The sequence below is a fragment of the Penicillium cataractarum genome (genome assembly GCF_028827025.1).
Source record: "Penicillium cataractarum strain IBT 29864 chromosome Unknown utg000009l, whole genome shotgun sequence".
Lineage (NCBI taxonomy): Eukaryota > Fungi > Ascomycota > Eurotiomycetes > Eurotiales > Aspergillaceae > Penicillium > Penicillium cataractarum.
In genome coordinates this window covers 2,178,725-2,203,110 of record NW_026622745.1, presented here as the reverse complement: position 1 = coordinate 2,203,110, position 24,386 = coordinate 2,178,725, and the positions used below count along the sequence as shown (strand labels likewise).

The 24,386-nt window shown below is 47.8% G+C and overlaps 8 protein-coding genes across 8 annotated transcripts; 4 read left to right on the top strand and 4 right to left on the bottom strand.

Annotated features, from left to right (window-relative positions):
• Positions 1–249: 249 nt before the first annotated feature.
• N7496_011388 (sulfotransferase family protein) lies at positions 250–1,212 on the bottom strand (the record flags this gene model as incomplete). Its single annotated transcript, XM_056704301.1, has 2 exons — positions 250–486; positions 544–1,212. 2 exons carry the CDS (start codon positions 1,210–1,212, stop codon positions 250–252), a joined length of 906 nt encoding a protein of 301 aa, XP_056550261.1.
• A 1,057-nt stretch (positions 1,213–2,269) lies between these two features.
• Positions 2,270–3,234, bottom strand: N7496_011387 (uncharacterized protein; the record flags this gene model as incomplete). Its single annotated transcript, XM_056704300.1, has 3 exons — positions 2,270–2,389; positions 2,454–2,455; positions 2,844–3,234. Coding segments are annotated over 2 exons (393 nt in total). The 3' UTR covers positions 2,270–2,389.
• A 1,668-nt stretch (positions 3,235–4,902) lies between these two features.
• Positions 4,903–8,403, top strand: N7496_011386 (uncharacterized protein; the record flags this gene model as incomplete). Its single annotated transcript, XM_056704299.1, has 7 exons — positions 4,903–5,327; positions 5,378–5,487; positions 5,538–5,720; positions 5,772–5,796; positions 5,853–6,482; positions 6,539–8,168; positions 8,347–8,403. The coding sequence occupies 7 exons, from the start codon at positions 4,903–4,905 to the stop codon at positions 8,401–8,403; spliced, it is 3,060 nt and encodes a 1,019-aa protein (XP_056550259.1).
• A 2,003-nt stretch (positions 8,404–10,406) lies between these two features.
• Positions 10,407–11,123, top strand: N7496_011385 (uncharacterized protein; the record flags this gene model as incomplete). Its single annotated transcript, XM_056704298.1, has 1 exon — positions 10,407–11,123. The coding sequence occupies one exon, from the start codon at positions 10,407–10,409 to the stop codon at positions 11,121–11,123; it is 717 nt and encodes a 238-aa protein (XP_056550258.1).
• Positions 11,124–11,275: 152 nt separating this feature from the next.
• On the bottom strand, positions 11,276–12,626 carry N7496_011384 (uncharacterized protein; the record flags this gene model as incomplete). The annotated part of the gene is made up of 2 exons (XM_056704297.1): positions 11,276–11,664; positions 11,714–12,626. The coding sequence occupies 2 exons, from the start codon at positions 12,624–12,626 to the stop codon at positions 11,276–11,278; spliced, it is 1,302 nt and encodes a 433-aa protein (XP_056550257.1).
• A 414-nt stretch (positions 12,627–13,040) lies between these two features.
• On the top strand, positions 13,041–15,401 carry N7496_011383 (Hsp70 family protein; the record flags this gene model as incomplete). Its single annotated transcript, XM_056704296.1, has 9 exons — positions 13,041–13,143; positions 13,235–13,749; positions 13,818–13,862; positions 13,919–13,991; positions 14,053–14,314; positions 14,368–14,470; positions 14,528–14,633; positions 14,706–14,944; positions 15,027–15,401. The coding sequence occupies 9 exons, from the start codon at positions 13,041–13,043 to the stop codon at positions 15,399–15,401; spliced, it is 1,821 nt and encodes a 606-aa protein (XP_056550256.1).
• A 4,776-nt stretch (positions 15,402–20,177) lies between these two features.
• N7496_011382 (sugar porter family MFS transporter) lies at positions 20,178–21,790 on the top strand (the record flags this gene model as incomplete). Its single annotated transcript, XM_056704295.1, has 2 exons — positions 20,178–20,241; positions 20,304–21,790. 2 exons carry the CDS (start codon positions 20,178–20,180, stop codon positions 21,788–21,790), a joined length of 1,551 nt encoding a protein of 516 aa, XP_056550255.1.
• Positions 21,791–22,319: 529 nt separating this feature from the next.
• N7496_011381 (Lipopolysaccharide-modifying protein) lies at positions 22,320–24,239 on the bottom strand (the record flags this gene model as incomplete). Its single annotated transcript, XM_056704294.1, has 1 exon — positions 22,320–24,239. One exon carries the CDS (start codon positions 24,237–24,239, stop codon positions 22,320–22,322), a length of 1,920 nt encoding a protein of 639 aa, XP_056550254.1.
• Between the last annotated feature and the right edge of the window lie 147 nt (positions 24,240–24,386).

Sequence of the window (24,386 nt, the reverse complement as noted above, 5' to 3'; positions counted from 1 at the left end):
AAGGCGATGCATTGTTCTTTCGAGATAGGGGCTGCATAGGTAGACATTTCAAGTGTTTCTAAGTATTCTGTTCCTCGTGAGCGTACGGCGACGGCGGACGATGCCGAACTTATGAAACCCACAATTCTAGCCCTTTTACACATATAACCAATTTATACTCTTTAGGGAGGTTCGTTTCCCACTAGGCTTAGCGTCGTCGAATTGACATCCTTTTTACTCTCTTATGAAATTCCGTTCCGAAAATTGATTCTAGGTGATTTTTGTGAATCGCCCGAGGAGATCGCTTAGCCCTGTAGCCTCTGGGATCCGTCCCTGCCACCACATTACAACGGCGGTGGTAATCCCGCCTAGAGCCACGGCCGTGAGAGTCAAGTTGCGCAGACATTGAATGATGCGCCCTTTAACGAGTTCATCTGCGCGCTCGGCGTAACTTCCCGGAGTATTGGTGTGGGGAAAGGGCTCGTCAGGAACAGGCTTGTCGAGGAACTATCTCTGTCATCAGCCACAGTTTTGAGAAAACCCTAGATTCTTCCCGAATCATACCTTGCAAAGCGGCTCCCAGCCATCCTCGACGGACCACTCAAGCAAATTATCCTTAGGCACCATACCCCGAACCATGTTGCAGTGGTCACGATAGACCCACTTGGCATTTTGCTGGATACTATCTGTGGTGGTGACGCCGTGGAACACGCATGGATATCCATATCTTAAGTAAAGACTGTATAGCCAATGAAACTCCGAGGAGAACCATTGCATTCCCCACATGATCCATGATTGATCGACCCCTTGGACGATGGTTTTGTCGATACTGCGGTACCAGGCATTCATATCGGGACGCAAATTGAGAACCACTTTAGCATCTGGGTAGGCGGCTAGCAGCTCGGGGGCAAAGAAGAGGCATAAGGAGTCAACCACAGCTTGGCTATCACCTATGAGAATATCGAACTCCGCGCTGGTAATCTGCACGTCGCCATCGCGAGCACCGTTGTATTTCCGCCGCAGTAGCTCATTACAGAGTTGCAACTTGCTGCCATCTGGCTCGAAGACTAAATCCCAGCCATGATATGTTTGCAGACCCAGACTTCGCAAGCCCACGCTTAATGACTCGGTTCCGGTACGTGGTAAGCCCAGGCAAAGTACCTCGACGGGCTTGCTGCGTTTGTGCGGAGCCGGTTCGGGGAATCCGTATAGTAATCGTTGGAGGGCGTACATTGTGGCTTGGAAAAAGGTGAAACTAGCGTGAGGCTAGGAAGAAGCAGGGTCTTCCACTTAAGTAGTAGCTATAATCGGTCGCCTGATTCTCAGAGCAGGCCGATTGGGGGCCTGAAGCAAGGGAACCAGCTAAGGCCAGGATATGACGTACTCTCACGTTGCTATAGTAACTTCTTTTGCCTTTCCTATGAGCTTCAGCGTTTATAAGAATTTGAGCCCTGAATACTACTTGAAAAAAAGAAGTTTATTAGGCGACCCATATCGATGTTATGTTCCTGGGAACGCTTCCTTCAGTCGACTATTACGAGCTTGAATGGGTTTTATCGCAGGGCTTATGGAGTGCCAGAGACGTTTGGCAGGCTCATTACTCTTGCGACACACGAAGAAGAATTCCTGCAAAACCAGGACTGCACTATCCCAATCTTTTAGGGAAAGCTGCTTCGCGGATGCTCTCAACCCTGTAAGACACCATTTATGAGATTCAAGGCCTGGACTAGCAAGAGCCCCCAAGAAGAGAGACCAAAATATCAAGTCCGGTGCGGTTGTCTCCAGTTCGGAGCGGCTTTTTTCAAGACTTTGTCGAAGTTTCCGGTTGAGATATCCTATGCAGGGTTTCCCTTCGAATTTCCAAATTCGTACCACAGAATAGAGCAGGATTGAGGTCCTGATTGTGTCTTGAACGGGAGTTAAAGTGCAATCGTAAGGTAGAGAGTATAACTGGCGGACCAAAAGAAGTAGATAGTCATTTTCTAATGGCAGAGACCGCGTATCTGTACCTTCAATACTCTCATAATGTGAGATAAGTCGTTGGAATGATCGAAGAATAGAGTGTAGCTCGGGACAGATATTCTGGGACAAGTCCGAGCTAAAGAACCGTGCCCCGACAGTGGAGGAGGTGTTGTGACTTTTGAAAAGGGCAGAATCGGCTTGTGTTCTAAGCATCCACTTTCTGGAGAGGTCGAAGATTGGAGGTGAGCTTTTGAGGATTCCGTAGAATAGCTCACAGCTATTGGTGATAAGTATGTTGGTGAATTCCTTGAATCAATCTGGGCGTGGCTTACCAGTATATGGTGGAAATAGTCAGATCTCCCAAAGCATCTATCCCTCCTAGTTCGCTGATGATTGCTTTTAACCCAGCGACGTGTGCTTCGACTGCTTTCAAATTGCCTTGGGCCGCCTAGACGTTGTTACTGATTAGAATTTGTCACCGCGAACATATACGAAGGGATCAAATAACTGACCTCTATACAAAATAGATTAGTGACTAAGAGGATCGTAAATTCTGAACGAATTTCAGAGGGACGGGTCAAGATCTCCTGCAATGACTTTATTGCCCGAGAACGTAGTTGAAGCATATCTTTGGCACACCGGTTCACGTCTCGCATTGGTGCACCCCGTATGTACAAATTTGTGGTACGACTAGCAGCACTCAGGAACATGATGACTTCTGCCAGGGCTGGCTGGCTGAGAGCTTGTCGAAAGAACCAAATGGTCATATCTGTTGCACTGAATGGGAAAGACACTTTGGAGACATAGATCTTGTCTGTGGAGGTAATAAGCGTCTATCCGCTGGGAACTCTGCTGTATTCGACCGACAGGGACGGTTGAACTAGGATGTTGAGTATACTTACAATAGTCAAAGTAGAGATCCATATCCTCATTCATATCAAGGCATAGCGAGGGATACGCCTCTACCATGCCGGCTTTAGGAGATTGAACAATCACAGGCCCATAGAGATTGAATTCATCGCTGGTTGGCGACTCGTCTTTCCTTCCACTAGGGGGGTGGGATAAAACAGAATCTCGGATGACAGGGTAATGCCTCTTCGGAAACGGCGTAATGGAAGATTTCAACTTCTCAAGCTTTGTTTCTTTTCGAAGCCGATGACTACGGGATCGTATGAAGGCGTGTTTTGTCCGATAAAGAGTGGAATCCCTAGCCTGGGATGATTCATCTTCGTAATCCACCCAGAGGAAGTCCACGGGCCGCTGCGCGGTTTGCCTACAAGGCTTCGGCGGCATTTTAAAGTTGTGCTGAGTTGATTTTTCAGGTGTACTCGGGGACAGTGTACCAAATAGAATAGTCAAATGTGCTAGAGATGATAAATGAGCAATTAAGGTGGCGTTCATGAGTGAACCGAAGACGACGAGGCCTGATCAGCCCCCCGAAAGCTTGTCGCGCTGGGGGCCTTAACCCCACTAGACCGCTCCTACTTGGCGGCTACTGACTGCATAGGCACTCATGCATATGTATCATTTTCACTTGTGTACCCACCCTTTTTTTGACTGTAGATAATAATTTTATTTTTGTGGCTAGTCGCCAAAGCTGGTCATTAGACTCAACTATTTTAACCGGGTTAGTTAGAGAGGCAGGTTCAGTAAAGCTTAATAGCAGAATTTCCACCATGTAAAACAAGAGGCCAGCAGTACAGGTGTTTATTCTCTCTTCTGCCACAATAATTAATACTTAGCTAAGTGCCGGTATAGTGGATGCGCCACCTGTCGAGGCGAGCCTCTTCACTACACTCCGCAAGGGCTGAAAGTGACTCCGAGCCAGCAAATTCTGCCTATCTGGATGGTTTATCTACCAATGTCAGAGTACCCCGGCCTCCTGAGATAGAGCAACCAGTTGAGATTTCGAATCGATGATATTTATCGTGTAGGATAGGTGGGTAACATGGTAGTAGGTACTATTGGAGTAAAGCATTAGTCGGGATGCTAACGAGGTGCTAGGATCGGGAGAGGGTTAATGAGAAATCAAAAAATGCCGATTGCTAGACCTTGGGGCATTTCAAGCTGGTATATGTCGCCATCTTTCAATAGCGACGAGATCTCCACTGAACAATTGTTTGGTGGCCACTGTAATGCGTTACCAGTCCAAATTCAGAGCCTAGGGCAGCGCAAAAGTTAAATTATTTCCTTAATCCCAAGACTTTTCTGCCAGGTAGAAAACTACCAGTGTTGCTTAATCCCAACCACATCAGCCTTATTTTGTATATATACCACCTGTTTGATCAAGAGTCTCCAAGATACGTCTGCGACAGTACAGCTACCTTTGGAATCGCCTCGATTAATATACACTATGAAGCTCCTTTCTGTGCATTATTTTCGGAAAATCTGCCTCGCGGCTCCCCGCCTCCATTCTTAACCCTGCCCACTTTTATCTAAACTCTAGAGCGCTTATTCTGACAACCCTGCCCTCAAACCAAGTAATCTCTCCGAATATTGAAATCACGCATTTCATGTTAAGTATCTAACTGCCACATAGCCCATTATGGAAGCCAGGGCCCCTCTATCCCGTGATGACTACCCGATCGGATGGATATGCGCCTTCCCCGTAGAGACAGCAACTGCGAAGCTGATGTTAGACGAAATACAACCCGGTCAAGCTCACTGCCCAGTTGATCAAAATGCATATGTATATTGCAATGTACCTAGTGCCCAGTTGACCGTACAAAACCGTTGCCATAGCCCCACGACGTGGCACCAATCATATATCAGATATCACCAGGCTGCTTAGAGTGGCGCAGTTCCCTGAGCCTCCTTAGGCACCATGCTTCCGCTTTTCAGGCTCCTGATCCGTAGCAGTATATATCAATCACTGGGATTGCTAAAACTGACACTGGATCGAATCATACTCAGTCGACCACACAATTCCCTGGTATTACTGGCTCAACTTTTGCTTCGGTCATGGTGGATCCCGGAACTTCCTTGGCGATTGTTAGCCTTGCTTTGCAGTTAACCAAAGGGTTTTTACGCTACTATGAGCTCTGGAAAAACAGTGACGATGACCTTATCGAGCTTCAACGCTCTTTGCTGTGGTTAGCCAACATTTTTACGCGCTTAGACATCACGCTACGAAAGCCCAGCCTCCAAGAAGACATAGTCTCCGTTATTCGAATTACGATGAAGGGTTGTGAAGACAACTTAAAGAAGCTCCAAGAAATACTTCAAAGAGTCGAAAAGAAGGGCTTGAGACAAGGTTCGGAGACAAAATTCAAGATCATGAATAGGAGGATTCTTTATTTCCACTGTGAAAAGGAGATACAGAGGGTCAAGACGATTTTGGACGATCTTCGCGAGGATTTAAAGCTGGCCATCAGTCTTTTAGAGTTGTGAGTATTGATGAGATTTGTAGCTTCTCTATATCCTGACAGTCTTTTAGGAACACCTCGGCGACGAGTTTAGAGGATCTTCGTCAGACGCATATCGAACTGAATGCTTTGAAGAAAAGCATTGAAGATGAGTCGAGAAAGAGCGAGGCTCTAGCGGAACGTTAGTCTTCTTACTGAAAGTATTGGCAGCAACGCTGACGGTATAAATAGGAGATGCAAAAGAGAGAAAAAAAGCTCTTACGATGAGCTGGCTCAGTCCTTGCGATATTTCAACTGCTCACTTATCTGCCGTGGACCAACGCGAACCAGGCACTGGACAATGGTTTCTTCAGGGACCGTTGTTTACAAATTGGAAATCGGAAGGGAGTCAACATCTTTGGATTTCAGGAGACGGTAAGAATATCTTCGTCCCATTGTCATGACAAGATGACTAAGGTTTATTAGTTGGGTGTGGAAAAACAGTGCTGTGGTAGGTCTTCCTTTTGAAAGAATTAAATTTACGGCAAGCTGATAATGTTTTATCAGTGCCTCGATAATTGAGGAACTCCGAAGGGCAAGACCTGACCAAAACGGAAGCCCCGACAATGTAATCTACTTTTACTTTGCCTTCAATGATCCCAACCGTCAAGACATCTTAACATTATTGAAATCTTTGTTGGCACAGTCGTGTGTGGATGATGCCACACTGGACCTTGTGGAATCTGTGCGCCGTCACTACAGTCCAGATCCGCCATCGACTCAGGTCTTGATAGCTACGTTCTTGGAAGCCTTGAATGTGCTTCTAGAAATAGGAGTGGACCAAAGCCACAAGAACAATGCAGTCCAACCAAACCATTCATATGTCATTTTGGATGGGTTAGACGAGGTTCCTTACGGCCCTGAACGATCGAAAATTCTTCGCTTGCTTCGAGAGGTCTCCGCCCTGGAACATTCCCGTCTTCATTTCCTTGTCTGCAGTCGGCAAGAAATAGATATCCAGTCAGCTTTGCTGAGCAGTTCCCGATGGCGATCTTTCAGCATCCCCCACGCCAATGTTGAAGAGGATCTGGATGTCTATATCACTGCCCAGATCTCTTCGAGCCCAAAACTACAGTCCCAGCCTGAAAGCATTAAAATAGAAATCAAGAATAAATTGGTGCATGGTGCAAGCGGCATGTGAGTCACTTACTAGCAGGAAATCTACTGACGTTATGATATTGACACTCCTACAGGTTCCGATGGGCTGCACTCCAAATGCAAGAGTTGAAAATGAAGAGGATATTACGGAGCAAAGACATAAAAATGGTCCTCTCATCTTTGCCAAAAGATTTGGACTCCACTTATGCGAGGATTCTTTCTTCCATTGACCCTTCCTTAGCGGACGAAGCCATGGCAGCTCTCGAGTGGTTGGCGTGTGCAAGTCGCCCACTGTTTCTCGAAGAACTGAGTGAGGCTTGCATTATACGACCCGACGATGCAGAACCCTTTGAGGAAGGCCAACGCTTAATCGGCTTGGACATTATGGAGCTCCTCCCGGGACTGACGAGAATACACCCAGCGCCCGAGCCTTCCACGCTTTCGCGGAACCGGTATCATACCGTCAGCCTCGCTCATTTCTCGGTTATGGAATACCTGTCCAGTTCACGAGCTTTAGCTGGCTTTGCTTCGAGCTATCATATCAACTTCAGTCTTGCCCAGCGACATATTACCAGAGGTTGTTTAGCATATATCGCTCGTGTCTCACAACTCCCGCTTGCATCTTATCAGATTGCTACCCAGTATCCTCTAGCCTTATATGCCTACGCACGATGGTCCCTCCACGCTTCATACATGTCAACAGATTCTCTCAATGAGATATGCACCGAAATATTGGGACTCTTTAATTCCGGGAAGGTCTGTCTGCAATGGAGTACCTGTGCCTTAAAGACATTAGAATTGCGTGAGAAAAATCAGCCAGTTTCGCTTCCAGTCCCCTTCGACGCTTTCAAGTCATGTCTATGGCCAAGGTACTATCTGCTCTGTCATGCCGCCATTACAGGGAATGAAGTCATCGTGAAAGCACTTTTGGGTGGTGGACTGGAAATCCGGGGTGGCTCCATCATGGGCGAGCCTCTTAGGCTTGCTATAACATCCCGTCATTGGGGCCTTGCAAATATTCTTTTGACAGCAGGGTACCAACCAAGCAAGGACGAGATGCTCCATGCAGTTCGACATGCACCGGAGGGGCTTTTTTGGGCCATTATGAAGAATGCACCAGTTTTGGAACTCCATGATATGCTGGCCGCCGTGAACGCCGCAATTAACCATGCAAAGTTCCGAAATGCAGACTTGTTGCTGAACCAGCTTTTCACGGGGGAGTTAACTCATCATTATAAACCTGACCTAAATATTGCCGAACTGCGGGTGAAACTGTGCTCTCTCATTCTCAAAAAGGCTACACAACTCAACTCGTCAGTTTTGATTCGGTACCTTCTTGGATATCTCCAAAATTATATCCCCGGGCGCCTGGATATGAGCCCTCTTCTGTTGGAAGCCACCATTCAAGGAAATGATAAAGTAGCGGAGGAATTTCGGTGTTGCTCTTGGGCTCAACTCAGCGAGACCAGCCTAGAGTTCTACCACAACTGGAATCACGTCCTAGTCCCAGACAAGACTTGCTTTGACTTGCTTGAGCTTTACCACCGTTGCTGTCAACATGGGATATCATACAAAACGGAAGTACTGGGGGCATCGCCCCGCCCGGCCCCAACGTGGAATTTTCCTTCTGGAGCTTTCGATACATCCAGGCAAATTTCGTACATGGAATTCTGGACAAAGCTCTTTATATGTTTTGAAGCATTCCGCAAAGCGGGCTACCCAGACGTCAGTTCCAGGAATTCCTCCAAACGTTATCGCGGGCCACTTAAACCCTGTGATCGGCTTCTCGTCTACCAAATATTGATGGGACCCCACTCCTCTGTTCTCTGGTCTCTTTATTGCATTAATTTGATGCAACGGCAAAGGCTTGGACTCCTTGCTGGATATCTGACACAATCCTCAGATTCCCCATATCACCGTTCGAGGACTCGGCTTTCCAATCTTTTCTTCTCGGACATAATTGTCTCTATTTTAGGTGACCTTCTCCACGAAACTATCAGCCATCACCCCGACAACGAAAATCATGCAGCAATACACACCGAGGTCCTGCCAAATATACGCTACAGTATGAGAAAATTGCATGATCATCGTAAAAGACGGAGTCCCCAATTCTGCGCTTGCGGAAGCCAATTGCGGAGACCTCGCGGGCAGTCCCTACCTATCATCAGATTGCATGGGCAATCTACAACCCTCCGCAAGGCCGAGGATGTTCCTCTTTCCAAACAGGATATCATCTTCAAAATAGAATCCCATCAGATCCACGTTTTTCTAATTGTGGTTGAATTCGACACGCCTCTGGGTCTTTTTGATTTCTTGGATCATCTTTCTTTCCATTCTCTTTTTTTGTTGTATTTTCTTTCATTCAGGGCCAATGATCTTCTTCCCGACAGAATGTGCCAAATGGTCCACAAATCTTCTATTGACATGATGACGTCATCAGGTGCAGGTTCTCAAACCAGCATGCAACCTCTGCTTCAATTCCGGGTCCGAGGTCTCGATACGAATAAAAAGGCAGAGCCTAGCGCCAAGACAGTTTCATCGGCCAAAGAAATCATGAATGGTGGTAAATTCTTAGCGGTGCATATATGGGATCAATTGTCAAGGGAGGACCTACACCAGCTATTGATGGAAGGTCCCACGTTATTCACATGATAGTGATTGATAGATAGTGTAGATAGACTTCCTCGCCAACCTCTCTGAATTTATTCCAATTCACCATGGAATCTTTTCTTAGCCTAGCTTACCAATACCAGCCCGGTACCCTGAATTTTGCTTGGTTTGTTCGTGTTATCCAGTGGGACACATGACTGTCTTACATTCACGGTCCCCAGGTCCGATAGACTTAGGTTCCTATATCCCCCTAGATAACCAATCAATCCGCCTCCTGCTCTCTTATCAAGGTGTTCTTATAAAGGGGGGATACATCGATCATACTTGTCAAAATGGTGGTAAATTACCACTCGGCAAGTCTCATTTCGAAGCCCTTCTTCCACAAGAAGGGACCCCTAAACGCGCCATCCGCACAGAAGGATATTGCATTGGTTTGTTCAATCAATCACTTCACTCCCTATTATTCATACTAGAGACATGATACCATTGTTACTTACTTACTTCTCAATCCTGAAGCTTGGGACTACCCTACGACAAATGAAATCTCTGTTTAGGGAATTGCCTCTGTGTAGGTATTGCTCCCGATGCATCATGAGGGTCGTGGCATTATGGCACTCACTTTTGAAAGTCATTACCCCGAGGCCTACCTTTTTAGGGATTCCGACCAAAGTAATTATGATATTTACAACAGTTCAATGTAGCAGGAGAAGCATCTTCTATATTTGGGGGCCAGGCATATTGTGATTATGGAGTGGGTCCCTTAATACACTAGCAAACGAGCGATTCTTAGGACGAAGGGAAGGAGGTGGGTCCCTCTTGATTTCGTTGCGTATTTGTTATACTGCACAATATCTATTCTTTGGCCACTAATGGACTTTCTGAACTCATCTGTCGATGGCTGTCCTCGCAGGGAAGTACAAAGTCACATCTGTCGGGGCTGAAAACGCCTCCGCTATGGGGGCGAAAACGGTTCGGCGCGGCGCTAGCTACAGGACGATCTTTTTCCCATGGGGGTTTTGATCATGCTGTAAGATTGACCAGTCAGAGTAATAAAAAATGCGCCGTTGGCGAAACTACTGGGAACCTTCCCCGGGCCCGGTCTCGTGGAGGGCTTATTGCGGAGAGACATACGTCCTCCCAGGCATCAACTAATGCAAGGCTAGATCGGATGTGTATAATATTCCGCAACTGACTGGGGTCCCTGGCCTCCACGGTGACCCTTAATCCTGAATACCTTGGAACACCAGCTACTGAGGTTGAAACCCCACCTTTGCCCATTCGTGCGTCCAATTCCTTTTCCAAGGACATATCACTCCCCTTCTAAGCTAATATTCTGTCCTTGACAGCCGAATAATGGGGATAGTCGATGGTCGACGTCGCCTGCTTGATTTGCGCCATAAGAGAGCAGAATCAACCATCTCACTTGCAAACACCCAGCCTTCGAGCATATCCGATCAAAACTCAACGCCAGGATCCACAAGCTGGTTTCGGGTTCCCAAAAAGGGAATCAATCTGACATCTGTCAATGAAGAGATAGAGGAGCTTCTAAAGACACAAAATCACATCACTACTCAGCTCCACGAGGCCCAGCGCCTTCGTCAGCTCAAAAAGCCCGTGTTAGATCCGACTGAGATGACTTGGATTGACGGCACAATCTCAGATATTGAGGAAGCCACTCGTGATGTTGCCATCTTTCTAGAGCCGGCGCGTGTCGAGAAAGCGACCAGTAATGGGAAACTCAGTCTGGGGACGCAGATCCGCTGGGCGTATCGGGACGGCCAGCGAGCCCGGGATAAAAAGCATCGCCTCCTAGCATGCCATTCTAGTTTGATGGCGGTTTTGGCCCATCTACAGCGAGTGACTCTCCCAGAGGCGACTACCATACATGAGCTGGGAGCGGAAATGTCGACAAAGGGTGCGATCGCTAGCTCTCTAAGCCTCCAGAGCTCTGTCGACGGTTTCTATCAGTCCAGGGAAGGCAAGCAGGACACTGTATCCTCAGTGTCTCTGAATAGAGAGATGTCCGATCTACTGGCATGGCGTCGATCCAAGGGGACTAACACTTCATGAATCGTTTGTCTCGAGCCATCCAGAATCAAGCCTTTGTGTCAATTTTGCATGTATTCCCAGAAGTCTCGACTTTCATTCTCTCTCATTAATCAATAATTACCGATACCTTAATACATGAAGCTATATCACAGGAACATACTACTTAAAAAGGCTCAAATCTGTGCCTTTGTCTCATCCAAAAGTCTCTGGGGAACAGCCAAGTGTCTTCCCTGCTCATCATAAACTTTGACCACGGATGGCAACAATGTGATCTGGTTTGAGTTTTTGCTGACCATTGACCAGTGGAATTCAAATGAGCATGGTTGTGAAAATAGCCAGATACCAAGCCTGGATGCTTCTCGAAAGACGGTATGAATGTGAGCGAGGCGGTCCGTTTTAGGGAAACGCGGGTCACCGTATGGCGCAAAAGTCCGATTAAAGTCATCCGCGATCTTTGTAATGTCTTCATTGTTTACAGCCAGATCGGTCGATTGAGAAGTCTGGCCTCGAGTATAGATATGCGAGGCCAACATGCGCCAGGCAAACGCCGCGCGATCATCAGCTATACCAATCAGTTACAGTACTTTCAAAAGAGGGCAAGGTTGACGTACCGGAAATACGAGACTCGTTTTCTCGAGTTTCTTGATCAAGCCTGTAACAGGCTGGCAGGAGAGATCGGGCTTGGTTCCCAGGACGGATACTTTGTAGGAGAGAATGTATGAGAACATGAGTGAGAACAGTTCTCTGAGTCCGGGGGTTGGAAAGCAAAGAAGCCAACGGCGTGCCCAAGAAGGGCGATTCATAGTCGCCGATACGGACGTTGTCTTCCTGGTTCGGTCGGAGAGCGGAATCTGGCCGGGAGTAATAGTTGTCGATATGCAAGCTTGCTTGATCAAAGAAAGTCTGGATTCGCATACAGACGGTGTTGTCGTCCGCAGGGTCGGGAACATAAGGGGATAACTCAAAAGACCCCCATGTCACGACATTTGGAGACACGTAGGAGATTCCCTCATATCTTGAGCTGACAGCGGAATTTTGATTTTTGCTAAGATTCCTCGAGGGATCTTCTAGGGACCCAAGAGTCTCCGAAGGGGAATGCTTTCTCGTCTCGTCAGTGTTAGACACTCTTTTACGACGGCGGAGGAGCAGAAAAGCGACCAAGAAAGCTATGATGAAGCCACCAAGGAAGGAGCCCACAATAGAGCCTGCAAGAGTTCCAGTACTGTATCTACTCCCAGAGGAGCTGCTTTGTGAAGCATGGTCACTTGTAGAACGAAGGGTGCCAGAGGGGGTGCTCGAAGTCGAAGAAACAGTCGTAGAAGAGTGGAGGAGTGATGAAGTGCTAAGGCTGGTTGTTGCAGACTGTGAATACACAGTGGAAGAGGAAGTCTCTAAACTGCTGGTACTGGATGAAGAAGTTGTAGTAGTCAGGGAACTAACGGATGAGGAAGCAGTCTGAGAAGAAATAATAGATGCACTTGTTTCAACCGCAACCCCACTCGCTGGGGTACCTGCTCCAGACATTCTTAGTGATCAAATTTTTGATCCTTAAAAGTATGATACTGAAGGGTTGAAGGAATTCTTGCGTCGCATCGTATTGCCTTTAAGAAATGCTCCTATGTGAGTGGGGCCTTTAACGACTGGGGTCTTAAAAGGGCATGAGCAGTGGATTGTTACAGAACGGGGCCATGCACCTCACTAGTCGAGGGCCGTAAATTAGTCGAACGCCCACTACAGCTGTGAGGCGTGATGGGACCAACAACCCTGCCAGGGGGCGGAGTAGTTGACTGAATGGGAAAAAAAGCACTTAATTATTCTTGCCCTTTATTTCCAGCATTAAATCAAGTTCAGTACTAATGTTCATTGAAATAACAACAGCCGCTTTAGCTTTATCCCCCATTCTTGACCTCCAGAATTGAATGCGCTCTACCCCAAAACATGTCCGAGAAGGAGGTCTTGATCATAAGAGGTGAAGGTGATGGTCAAGATGGATGGTCTCCAGACATTGTTGTAGGTGTCGACTTTGGAATGACCTATACAGGTAAGCTAGCTTTGAACAAATGCTAGGAGCAGCTAGAGGAAATTCCATTTGCCTTAGCTAGGCTAACAATTCTTTATGATCATATGTATAGGTGTCGCCTATTCCTCTGCACCAGAATGGCTTCCTCCGAAAACAATTCAACGTTGGCCTGGAAAATTACCAGGGGAGCTCTCAAATAAAGTACCGACTTGCATAGAGTACGACGAAGAATCGGGGAATGTGAAAAACTGGGGCTTCTTATGTGACCCAGAAGATAAGGGCTCCAACGTGAAGGAATTCTTCAAGCTACATCTTGCGCCTCAGTACCATGATGACTACCCGGGATGCCCGACTCGTCTCGAAGCGCAACGCTGGTTCCGAGACTACATCCAGTGTGTCTATCGGCATGTGATATCTCACTTCGCCTCCACGATTCCTCAGTTTGTCTCGCGTCATGTCGAATTTCTCTTTAGTGTGCCAACAACGTGGAAAGATGTACGAATGGTGGAGGAAACTCGAAAGATTCTCGAACAAGTAATTTGCACCAAGACTCCAATGCATCGTGTCTCAATTGGCTTGACCGAAGCAGAGGCAGCTGCCGTCTATGCTGGAAATGAACATTACCAGGTCAGGAGCGCTAAATTTGGTCCTAGAGTTTTCGAGTGTTCCCCAGCTCATAAAAATGAATAACATAGGAAGAAGATACTCTGCTTGTCTGCGATGCTGGCGGGGGAACCACCGTAAGGAGTTCTTGCGCTAATATGGATCTGAGAACATCATCTAATTCACGCAACAGGATGTTAATGTGCTAAAGTTGACCTCCTCGCGCGGAGAGCCAACTAGACTCGAGCAACTTGGTCACGTTGAAGGTACTTACTTACTGCTGAAGGCTTTTGTGAACAGACTTACCAAGTACTGATGGCATGTCAGGTCTTCCCATTGGCTCTGTCTTCATCGATAGGTTTATGCATCAACTTATGTGTGAAAAGCTGGAACAGATACGTCAACACTTGCAGCTTGCACCCAGTGAGGCTGCTTGGAAAATGACTTCAGGGCGCTTTCAAAGACTTAAATGCGCTTTTGGCACTGAAGCAACCTTGACTCCATGGCTGAAGCTAGATGTACCCTCCCTGGAGTCCGATGCCGATTTTCCCGAAGCCGACGTATATAACGGGCAAATGCAAATTGCATGGTGGGTAAGTCTCTGTTGTCTTTGATGTGGAGTTTTGACTGAATTGTACAAAGGGACGACCTTAAGAAATCATTTGATCTGAAGGTTGATGAAATTATCAATCTTGTTGATGGTCATATCCAACAAATGCACGATAAATACCCCAATGACAATATTGTACGTCGAATTCCCTTCAATGATTCGACCTGTCTTTTATTTCTGACAAGATTATAGCGTTATATGGTACTTTCTGGTGGTTTTGGTAGTTCCCCCTACGTCAGGCAGCGCCTTGTTGAGAGTTTGACTGTGGTGGGACCCAAGAGCCATCCAAATGCGGAAGGTATGCATATTCTTGTTGCTGATGAGCCATAAGTCCGAAGATTCAACTCTCAATATTCAAGCTCAGTTTTAGGTCAGATCATGTTAACGCAACATAGGCAGCTTGTCGTGGTTCACGGCTTAGTCCTGGATCGAATACAAAAGATCAAGAGTGGCGTGGTCACCTTTGGATCTCGGTGCTCTCCCGTAAGCTATGGCATTATTTGTGACAAAATCTACCACCCGGAGAAGCATATTGGGGAGCCAGTGCGCCATGACCCAAGAGATAAGACGACCTATGCAATTGACCAAATTGACTGGCTTGTTATTCAGGTCAGTACCGAGGCAGTCCGCTTATTGATCTTCCCATGATCCAGGCTTTAAAAACAGCTAATACTTTATCTCATCAACTCAGGGACGTCCAATTCCAAGTACTGGCTTTTCCAAGCAATTCCAACTCAAAATGGATCCCGGTCGAGAAAGTACCCCCTGGAGAGTAAGCATCGTCATGTCTGCCCTTCCACCTGACCAACTACCCCACAATCTGAGCCGCAAGGGGTCTCAACGAATTTGCGATCTTGATATCTCGACAGATAGCGTGGACAAGAAGTTGAAAAATCGACACTGGTATAGCATGAAGCCAGCTTTTTGGAGAACAACCTTTGACGTGAGGGTGGTAGTCGGGCCAGCCGATCTCTCCTTTCAACTGTGGTCACGAGACAAAAGGATCCAAGCAAGCAAACATGAGCCTATTGCTGTGCAATGGATGCCAGCCAGTGACTTCAACTAATGGCGAATCTTCGATGCTATTGTAAAGATAAATATTGATAATACATTGAATTTTTATTTGAATACAGTTACGCTGCGGTTATTTAGATCTTCATCTAGAGTGTGAAGTAGTAGCACGAGATCGTGCGCCTACTTTCGACTTTCACTAGAGCGGCAAAGCCACCCCGTTTTTCAAGGCAAGTGGCATAGAACTTAATCATATTTGATGGCTTTTCAATTACTAATAATGTTCGCTCGCTGCGCTCAGATAGAAAATACTGCTTTTATATTGCTTTCTTCCAAAGCCAGAAAACTTTGCTTTGTGGGAAAGCATCCCCCATTCCTCCATGCAAAGGCAATATCAGGCGCCCAGGCCGTAATTAGAAGTTCTCTTGACAGCGTCCTGGCGCCAGAGATCGTGGGTGTGTCTTTAACATGTTTATGGCATAATATCCTTACAAAATTGGTACCAATTCAGGGGTAGGCACATATAATGTTCGACAGACTGTCTAGCTGTGAGGGCCTAGTGGAACGGTTCAACTACTGTACAAAATGCATTTGATCAGCCACTCAGCACCGCCACTTGAAGACAGAAGAGACAGGCTCATTTCCGTCTAGACTCCACATTTGCCCCCACTGTCATCAAAATAATTTGAGGATGAAGGACCTTTCAAATGGCTCAGCACTGTCCAGTTCCTATTCACTTCTAGAAGCCATGACCCCGGACTAGTGACCAAGTTCGAATGGTCAAACCAAGCCTTGTATCGCGTGCTTCTCCAATCGGAGCTTGTCGAGGTTATATCTGGTGATAAATGCCGATAGACATCATCGTCGAGATGTTATGATCTCCCGGAACTCGGTAACTGCGGCTTGGAATCAATTATGAAGACACGTGTAGGCCCACAAGATGGATTTGCAAAGACAAAATCAAGCGCTCCAATCGCGGTTGATCCCATATTATTCATCGTTAGAAGCCTCTTTCCGACAGTTTGGATATCCCAAGGCCCGGGGTCTCTAGGTCTCGCCACAGAACTGGTTAGGGATGTGATCGATCACTCTAAGGAGAGAAGGGGTGGATCCCTGCTATACTCTTTCTGTAGGCTACCGATCCACTATGAGCAGTCTAATATAGAAAGCTGTCATCTCATTCGATATTCACCTGCATTAGATCGTGCTTCTCAGTCACGAACACCGCCAAACACGAGGTTTATTCGCGGCTAATCGGACCCACAAATTGCGCGATCACAGTGCTTCGGCCAGTTCACATCGCGAATCGCAACCTTTCACATTATCACGTCATTGGGGCCAAACAGTTGCCATCCTGCACGGACGATTTAAGGTGTGATTCGTGATAAAAAGGAAAAATTCGTCGCGTGCGCAGTCTTCATATAGCCAAGTCTTAGATCGACTAGTACTCGATCTTAGTTTCCTATATATCCTAATGGATCTTGCTATCGATCGGTGGTTCATTGCCTGCGGCATCACGATTATTCCTCCCAGAGGAGACGATCCTCAAAATGACGCTCACCGATGAGCAGCTCGATATGATAGGTATCGCGGGGCGTGTCACCTCAGTCCTGTCTATTTTAGGGTCATTCATTATCATCGGAGCATTTTGTTTATCACGATACTTTCGAAGTCCTATCCATCGGATCATTTTCTTTAATTCTTTTTACAATTTGGTAGACTCGGCTGGGACGATGATATCAGTATCGGGACCTGCTGCAGGAGATACTTCATCCTTGTGCCAATTTCAGGGGTTTGCACTTCAAATGTACCGTCTCAGTGATACTCCGTTGCCACATGGGAGCAGGGCTGATTGTCCCACTACAGGTTTCCACTTGCAGATGTTATGTGGACATTTGCAATGAGTCTTGACACATACCTCGTCGTTTTCCATCACTTTGACGCACATTCCTTACAAAAGCTTGAATATAAGTACATCGGAGCGATCTCCGCGTTGACTGGCATACCTGCAATCGTCTTTCTTTTCATCAGAACACCTGCTAGAGGCCCAATATATGGCGGTGAAACTGTGAGCTTGACTTTTTCTCTTAAGCCTGTGCTCTATAATATTGACTGGTTGATCTGAAAGATTTGGTGTTCTATATCACCTAGCTGGATGCTAATTCGGCTTGTACTATATTATATTCCCGTGTGGTATGTACATCTTGTGATGTGCTTTGTTCTATTGCTGCCCAGACTAATCATTACGGTCTTATAGGATCGTCATCGGTATTGTGCTGATTATCTACTTTTTGATCGGTATCGAAATATCAAGACTACGGGACGAATTCAAATTGACCGAGGACGATCACATTGCTCTGACCTCCCACTCGACGAGCAGCCGGCCGTTTGATAATAATGACAGCACCGTCACGACAATTGTCGAATCAGACATGACCAATAAACCCGAACTCGCATCTGAGTCACACATAATAAGTGAATCGTCGTTGGAGCGAACTTCCACCCTGCGACAACCGTCGAGACATTTTGGCTCCGGTAATCATAGCCAGCCAACCCAGAGGCGCATGTCGTTCAAACAATATATTCTCATGCCATCGCTATTTTTCCTTGCCCTTCTAGCGACATGGGTTACGCCAACCATCAATCGTGTGTCTTTGTTTGTTCGACCAGATCACCACTCATACCCGCTCTATTTGGCTGTGAGTGTGTTAGGGTCTTTGCGGGGTTTCTGGAATGGCATCATCTTTATTACCATGGGGATGAAAGGCTGGAAGAGGCGGGCCATAGAGAGAAGGGATTTGAGAAAACCAGTGAGTTAGTATGAGACTGTGTATAAGATCTTGCAGATGATGATTCAGGCACTGATCACTGTTATGATTGTAGGCTAGAGGAAGGGTTCGATGAACTGCTATATATACTATTATTTATAATAATCGATGCCAATTTTGTGTCATAACATACATAACCCTTTCCGGAAGGCTCCGGAGTGCAGGCGCTAAGAAATCCCGAAGACTCTTTTCGCCTAATATATTCAAAAGCCACGAAGGACTTTAAGTCATCGGGTGCTCTAGAAGTCTGACAAGGTATACCACCCCGACCCATCCAGCCAATCAAGAATGACGTTGGCAATCTGAAGAGTTTGGGAAGGAATGGCGAAAGGCCTGAGGTGTGAAACCCATGCGTGAATAATCTCTTTAGTGACCAAGCTATCCCAAAAGAGAGGGTCTTCCTTGGGATAAAGCAATCGTGGCTTGAAATTAGAGTTAAGATTTAGGTTCTCGCTCAACTCCCGATGACCCGTTGTGTAGCAGCGGGGCTGCTCTTAATAACGATGGCATTAGGATAAAGATTCTCTGCACAGAAGAAAATAACAGTTTACATTAATTTTACGAAGAGCCGTGAGTAGAGCTCGAGGCTCCTAGGTAATAAGGCCATAAATCATGCGACCGCAATGGTATGATGTGGGTGACGACAACTCGGCAGATTTCAGACCCTTCGGTTTCGCGATCTTCGCTCGCTCCGAGACGCCCGGTTCTTCACCAGTTCAGGCTAATAAGCGACCAGTTACGAAATCAAAGGAGGTCTGTTCTCAACCACCCCGATCCCAACAGCACCGGCGTCACGGGGTGTATGTCCTCCGATTCGCACTGAGGTCGTATGCTACCGGAACCTGACCGACGCTGTGGAGTGCAGCAAGGAATCCCATCCCACGCTCCCCCACTTCCATGCGTTGGTTCGTATATTGTATTGGGCCAAGGAACGTGGCCCATCTCTTGGCAGCCTTCTTGGCAATTGGAAATGCGAGACAAGGCCGAATAAGCCTTTGATATTTACTTCATGCCAAGTCGTTCCGAAGATCTCTGATAGGTTCTTGGACCCGGGGGATGAGGCTGTTAATAAAAGAAAAGTGTCCGGTGACATCCGTTGAGATCTCACAAATACAGACGGTACCATCAGGTCTGTTATGTACACAGAAATCGAATGTTGCTTCAATCCTGTACAGGACATCCCCGTCTGGCCCGCAATTCTCTTTGACCCGATCCCGACTATGGCAATCTCCGGCCCGAAGAGCCAATGAAATCGGCCCGAGAGTAAGTGATCTCCAACAGGTGGCTCCAACTAAAACCCATTTAGTTTTACCCCGTGGCAACATTGGAGAGAATAGCCTTTCTCTGTGACTAACCCCACGATTCGAGGAGCCCGGTCAAGGAAAAATCAGAATTGCTTGATGTGTGCTCGGTGAATACCAGCAAGCCCAAATTCGAAGTCCCGGTGGGAGGTTAGATATAGTAAAAACAAAATACGGAGATATTTCGGCATTATAATTCTGAAAATACCAACAGAAAGATGGGGCATTATTCTAGCCTTGCCCTAAATACATTTTGGTCATGAGTATGTACTGCATACAGTATGTATGTCTCTCAGACACTCGGACAACTTCCTACATGACCCGTCCCAGATATGTTAAACCCCCAATCCGTACACAGAAGTACAACTCCGACGGACTCGGGTGCTGCAGGAAGGTCGGGGTACCTGCCCATGGGGGACGAGTTTCCCCCAAGGCTAGTGCTCTCCGATGGGGCCAGCGGCGAGATCATCAAGTCACAGAAAGAGTTGGAAATCCTGCGACCCAGATGAAGAGCGCGTACCCACCGGTATGTAATCATGAAGCCCACAAACATAATTCAATCGAAATTATCTTGCGGGGTCTCCGCGGCCCTCATACGAGAGTGCTACATGCCGAGGGCGAACGGATATAAACCGAGGGACTCTTCTTTTTCTTCCCTCCCCAGAGTGCCTTTCTACCATCAGTACATCTCACCTGGTCAAAATGGTCTCCCTATTCAGAGGCAAAGCCCTTCGGGTGGCTCAGGCGCTTCTCATTGTAGCTCCTGGTATGTATTCTGCTTTTTCATGCTCGATGTATCAGGATACTAACGTGGATCCTTCTTTGCAGCTTTCATTGTCTTCGGTTATAACCAATCCGGACTGGGTCCCCTCGCAACTTTGCAGAGCTGGGTCAAGGTCTTCCCTGAAATCGACACTATCAACACGGAGGGTGCCCAGCGCTCAAAGAACTCTACAAGCAAAGGTGTTGTGATTGCGTCTATGCAACTTGGTGCCCTTGTGGGAGCTCTCTCATGTACAGCATTGGGTGATCGACTTGGTCGACGAAAGACTATCTTCCTTGGTGGTATCCTTACAATCATTGGTCAATTGCTACAGACTGCCGCCTACGGTCTACCTCAGTTCATCGTCGGTCGTGTTATCCTTGGTCTTGGTATTGGTCAATTCAGCGTTGCCGTCCCTGTCTGGCAATCCGAATGTACTTCGGCCAAACACCGTGGGCAACACGTTATTGTTGACGGCATCTGTATCTGCTTGGGTTACACCCTGTGCAATTGGATCGACTTTGGCCTCAGCAAAGTCAGTGGCTCTCTGCAATGGCGGGTTCCACTTGTGGTCTCCTTCTTCTTCTCACTGATTGTCTTGGCCGCGGTTTTCCTGCTTCCCGAGTCTCCTCGATGGCTCGTCAGTGTTGGCCGTATCGAAGAGGCCACGGAGAGTCTTGCTGCCTACAAGGGTGTCCCGGATGACGACGAGTCGGTCCGTGTCGAAATCTCCGGTATTGAGACTTCGTTGGAAGTTTCAGCCGATAGTGCCTCCCTCAAAGATATCTTCAACTTCAACAAGCCCGATGAGGAGCGCCTGCTGTACCGCTTCTGCCTGTGTGTTGCGCTGCAGTTTTTCCAGCAGATGTGCGGTGGAAACTTGATCTCGACATACATTTCCACTATCTTCGAAGAGGATCTAGGCATGACCAGTGATCTTGCTCGTATTCTGAGCTCTTGTGCCATGACCTGGAAGTTCCTATGCTCTTTCATCGCCTTCTTCGCTATTGACAGACTCGGTCGCCGAAAGATCTTTATGATTAGCGGTACCGGCATGTCCGTCTGCATGATGGTTCTGGCCATCACGAATAGTTTCAAAGATAACCGTGCTGCATCGATCACGTCTGCCTTTTTCATGTTCTTGTTCAACAGCTTCTACCCCGTTGGATTCCTCGGTGGAAACTTCCTCTATTGCACTGAGGTCGCTCCAATGCGTCTGCGTGTCGCCATGTCCGCCATCTCTACTGCCAATCACTGGCTGTGGAACTTTGTGGTTGTCATGATCACGCCAGTGGCCCTGGATACTATCGGGTACAGATATTATATTGTTTATGCCGTTATCTCAGCTTGCATTCCTGTCTCGGTCTACTTCTTCTACCCCGAGACCATGAATCGTAACCTCGAGGCATTGAACCATGTGTTCCGTGATGCCTCCACACCTTGGCAAATTGTCAATATGGCTCGCCACCTACCTCAGGGTGAGGCTGCTGAGGTGGATGTGTGGATGCGGGCAGAGGAAAAGGGGATTGTTGAGCAGAAGGAGGACGCTTAAAAATGGGCTTAGATGTGCATATACTGGAATGCTTTTATGATGATGATGATAGAAGATAGCGAGTGTGAATGTATTTATCAATAAGAACTGCAATGCGCTTTTGTCTTTCTTGAAGTCCCGTATCATTGTTAACTTGACTCGAAATTCGTCCCAAAATGGTGAATTAACATGTAAGGAAAGTCGTTGTTGCTTTGAGTAGCCATACCTTGAAAAATGAGGGAGTACCTAGAGCTCCATCGAAAGTAAAGTGAAATCAGATGATTTTCAAATAATCCTTGAAGTGTATTGAAAAATGGATAATGTGCTAAGTATACATTGGCATAACCTGAACCAGAAATCTATGTAGATGAATCGGACAGGTACAAAAAAAAGGGTAATAGATCGTGACAATATGTAGTGTCGGTCATTAGGACATGGGATGGATACACGCATGAAGGGGAATCGAAGGATGAAAGAAGTAGGCACAGAAATGAAGAAAAAAATGCAGGTACCAATATGCATTTTTAGTACAGTCCGTGGTGGTCATCAATCACGCACCGACGAGAGTCTGCACTGCTTGGGGGAATGGATGCTGAGCGTCAAACTGGTCAAGCTCGCTTCCGTCGCCGCTATAGCCGATGTTATCACGGTTATCATCGACAATGCGCCCGTACTCGAGGAGGAGGAGGTAGAGGTAAATCTCCAGATCCGCGTCACGCAGGACAAGATGGGCCCATTCGCGACTTTGGGAGGCAATCACCTCGGCCTCGAGGTCATGACGTGGAACGGAGGGTTCGTGGCTCGGGTGGGAAGTCTCGGAGGCAGGAGGTTCAAGCCCGATGAAGTAGGTCATCAGGGAGTAGAGATCCCCATAGCGGTTGTCCATGGGGACGAAGTGGCGCCAGGCGAAAAGGCGGGAGTCGTGCCATTCACGGAAGATCGTAGCCTTGAGACCGAGCGACTTGCTTTGATGGAAGGCGCGCCAGCGACCGGAGAAGCTGTGGCCGTCAATGTCCACCAGATACTTGGCCTTGAACTGTTCAGAGAATGCCTTGGGCTCCTTATAGGTCCAGACGCCCTCGTAGAAAGAGCAGTCAGGGATACAGCCCCATGCCTCGGTGAAACCAACGTCGAAGTAAGTTGCGGCAAAGTCGGAGGGGCGGAAGTTATCGATCTGCTGGTAGTGGTCATGGCTGTCCTTGGCGAGGATGGAAACCTTCTCCAAGTCCATCTCTGTGGCGTTGGCAATGCGCACAAAGCGTTGGCGATGGAGGCGGGACCAGTTGTCTTCCACCTGAATGCCACCAGAAGTCACGCCGCGCCAGAGCAGAGAGTCGGACTTGTCGTCCCACTCAAAGTCGTGCTTCGAGTTGTATACATAGCGCTCGTCCTTCAAGAAATACATGTTTGCAGGGAAGAGGATGTCGTTGTTCACGCTGACCTTGCATTCGCCAAATACGGGAAGCAGTTTTCTCGAGATCGTATTGCTCGAAGCGGAGAAGAGGAATCCATGCTTGTCTCCGAGATCAGGTCCCACCGTGCAGAGGTCCGTAGAGCCGGTGAAGTTGGAGATCAGGTCGCCATATGAGGATTTGAATAGCTTGTCTGCATCTGCCACCGTCAAGTTGGCGTCTCGGGCAGGGGACTCCGGAGGGCAGGACTCCTTGGCGAAATCCATATAGGGCTTTCCAGCAACGGAGAACCAACCAGGATCCAATTCCTCGTTAATGCCAGCCTCTTCGTTGTACAACTCATCCAGACCCTGCGTAAACTCATCCGCTGCATCGGGAGGCGTGGCCCTTGTACTCTCCTCGACTTTCAAGTATTTCTGGATATCCTCATAGCTCGCCATAACGCGAGGCTGGTCCATTGTGTTCATCGCGATATCCATGTCCGGCAGATGTTTGGCGAGCTTTTCCACGGCCGCGGCCAGAGTTTCCACACGCCATCCCTCCGAGTGCGATACTACCTTGTGATCGCGAATCCGTACACCTGCGATTCCCGGACTCTGCTGCAGGCGCGCCGCCATTTGCCGGATTTCCTTGGGTGGCAGTGCCCAGAACGGGCGCAAATCTCCGGTGATTTGCTGGAAGTCGTCGACATTATGGACATTATTTTCGCGCGCGTACTGGTACCACTCCTTAAAGCCGGGAGGAGGGTGACGTCCGTAGGTCTGGCGATACTTGGCGACGGTCTGGCGGAAGTTGGTCGAGCGACTATCCTCATATTCCTGCCAGCGATGATTCGCCTCGTTCATCAATTCGCCAATCGGGTGCTGGTCGTGTGCAAGGTTACCCTCGGGTTGCTTGGTTTTGGGGCGGAATAGCGACAGGCCCGGCAGACGAATGATGCTGTGGTCGACGGCGCGGGTCAGGAAGATGAGGTTGACGAGACAGATCAGCGATGCAGCGACAGCCAGAGTCAAGTAGAGCGACTTGCGCCGCCCCACGAAACTGTTTGCGCCGAGCATTCTGAGGGCGAAGGGGAGAGGGGGAGGGAATTCCTAGGGCTACACCGGAGGCGGGATCCGGGCGCCAGGACGGGGACTTGAGGAGACTCCTGGAATGCGAAGAGTGAGAGGGACAGAATCGCACATTAAAGAAAAGGCAGACCAAAA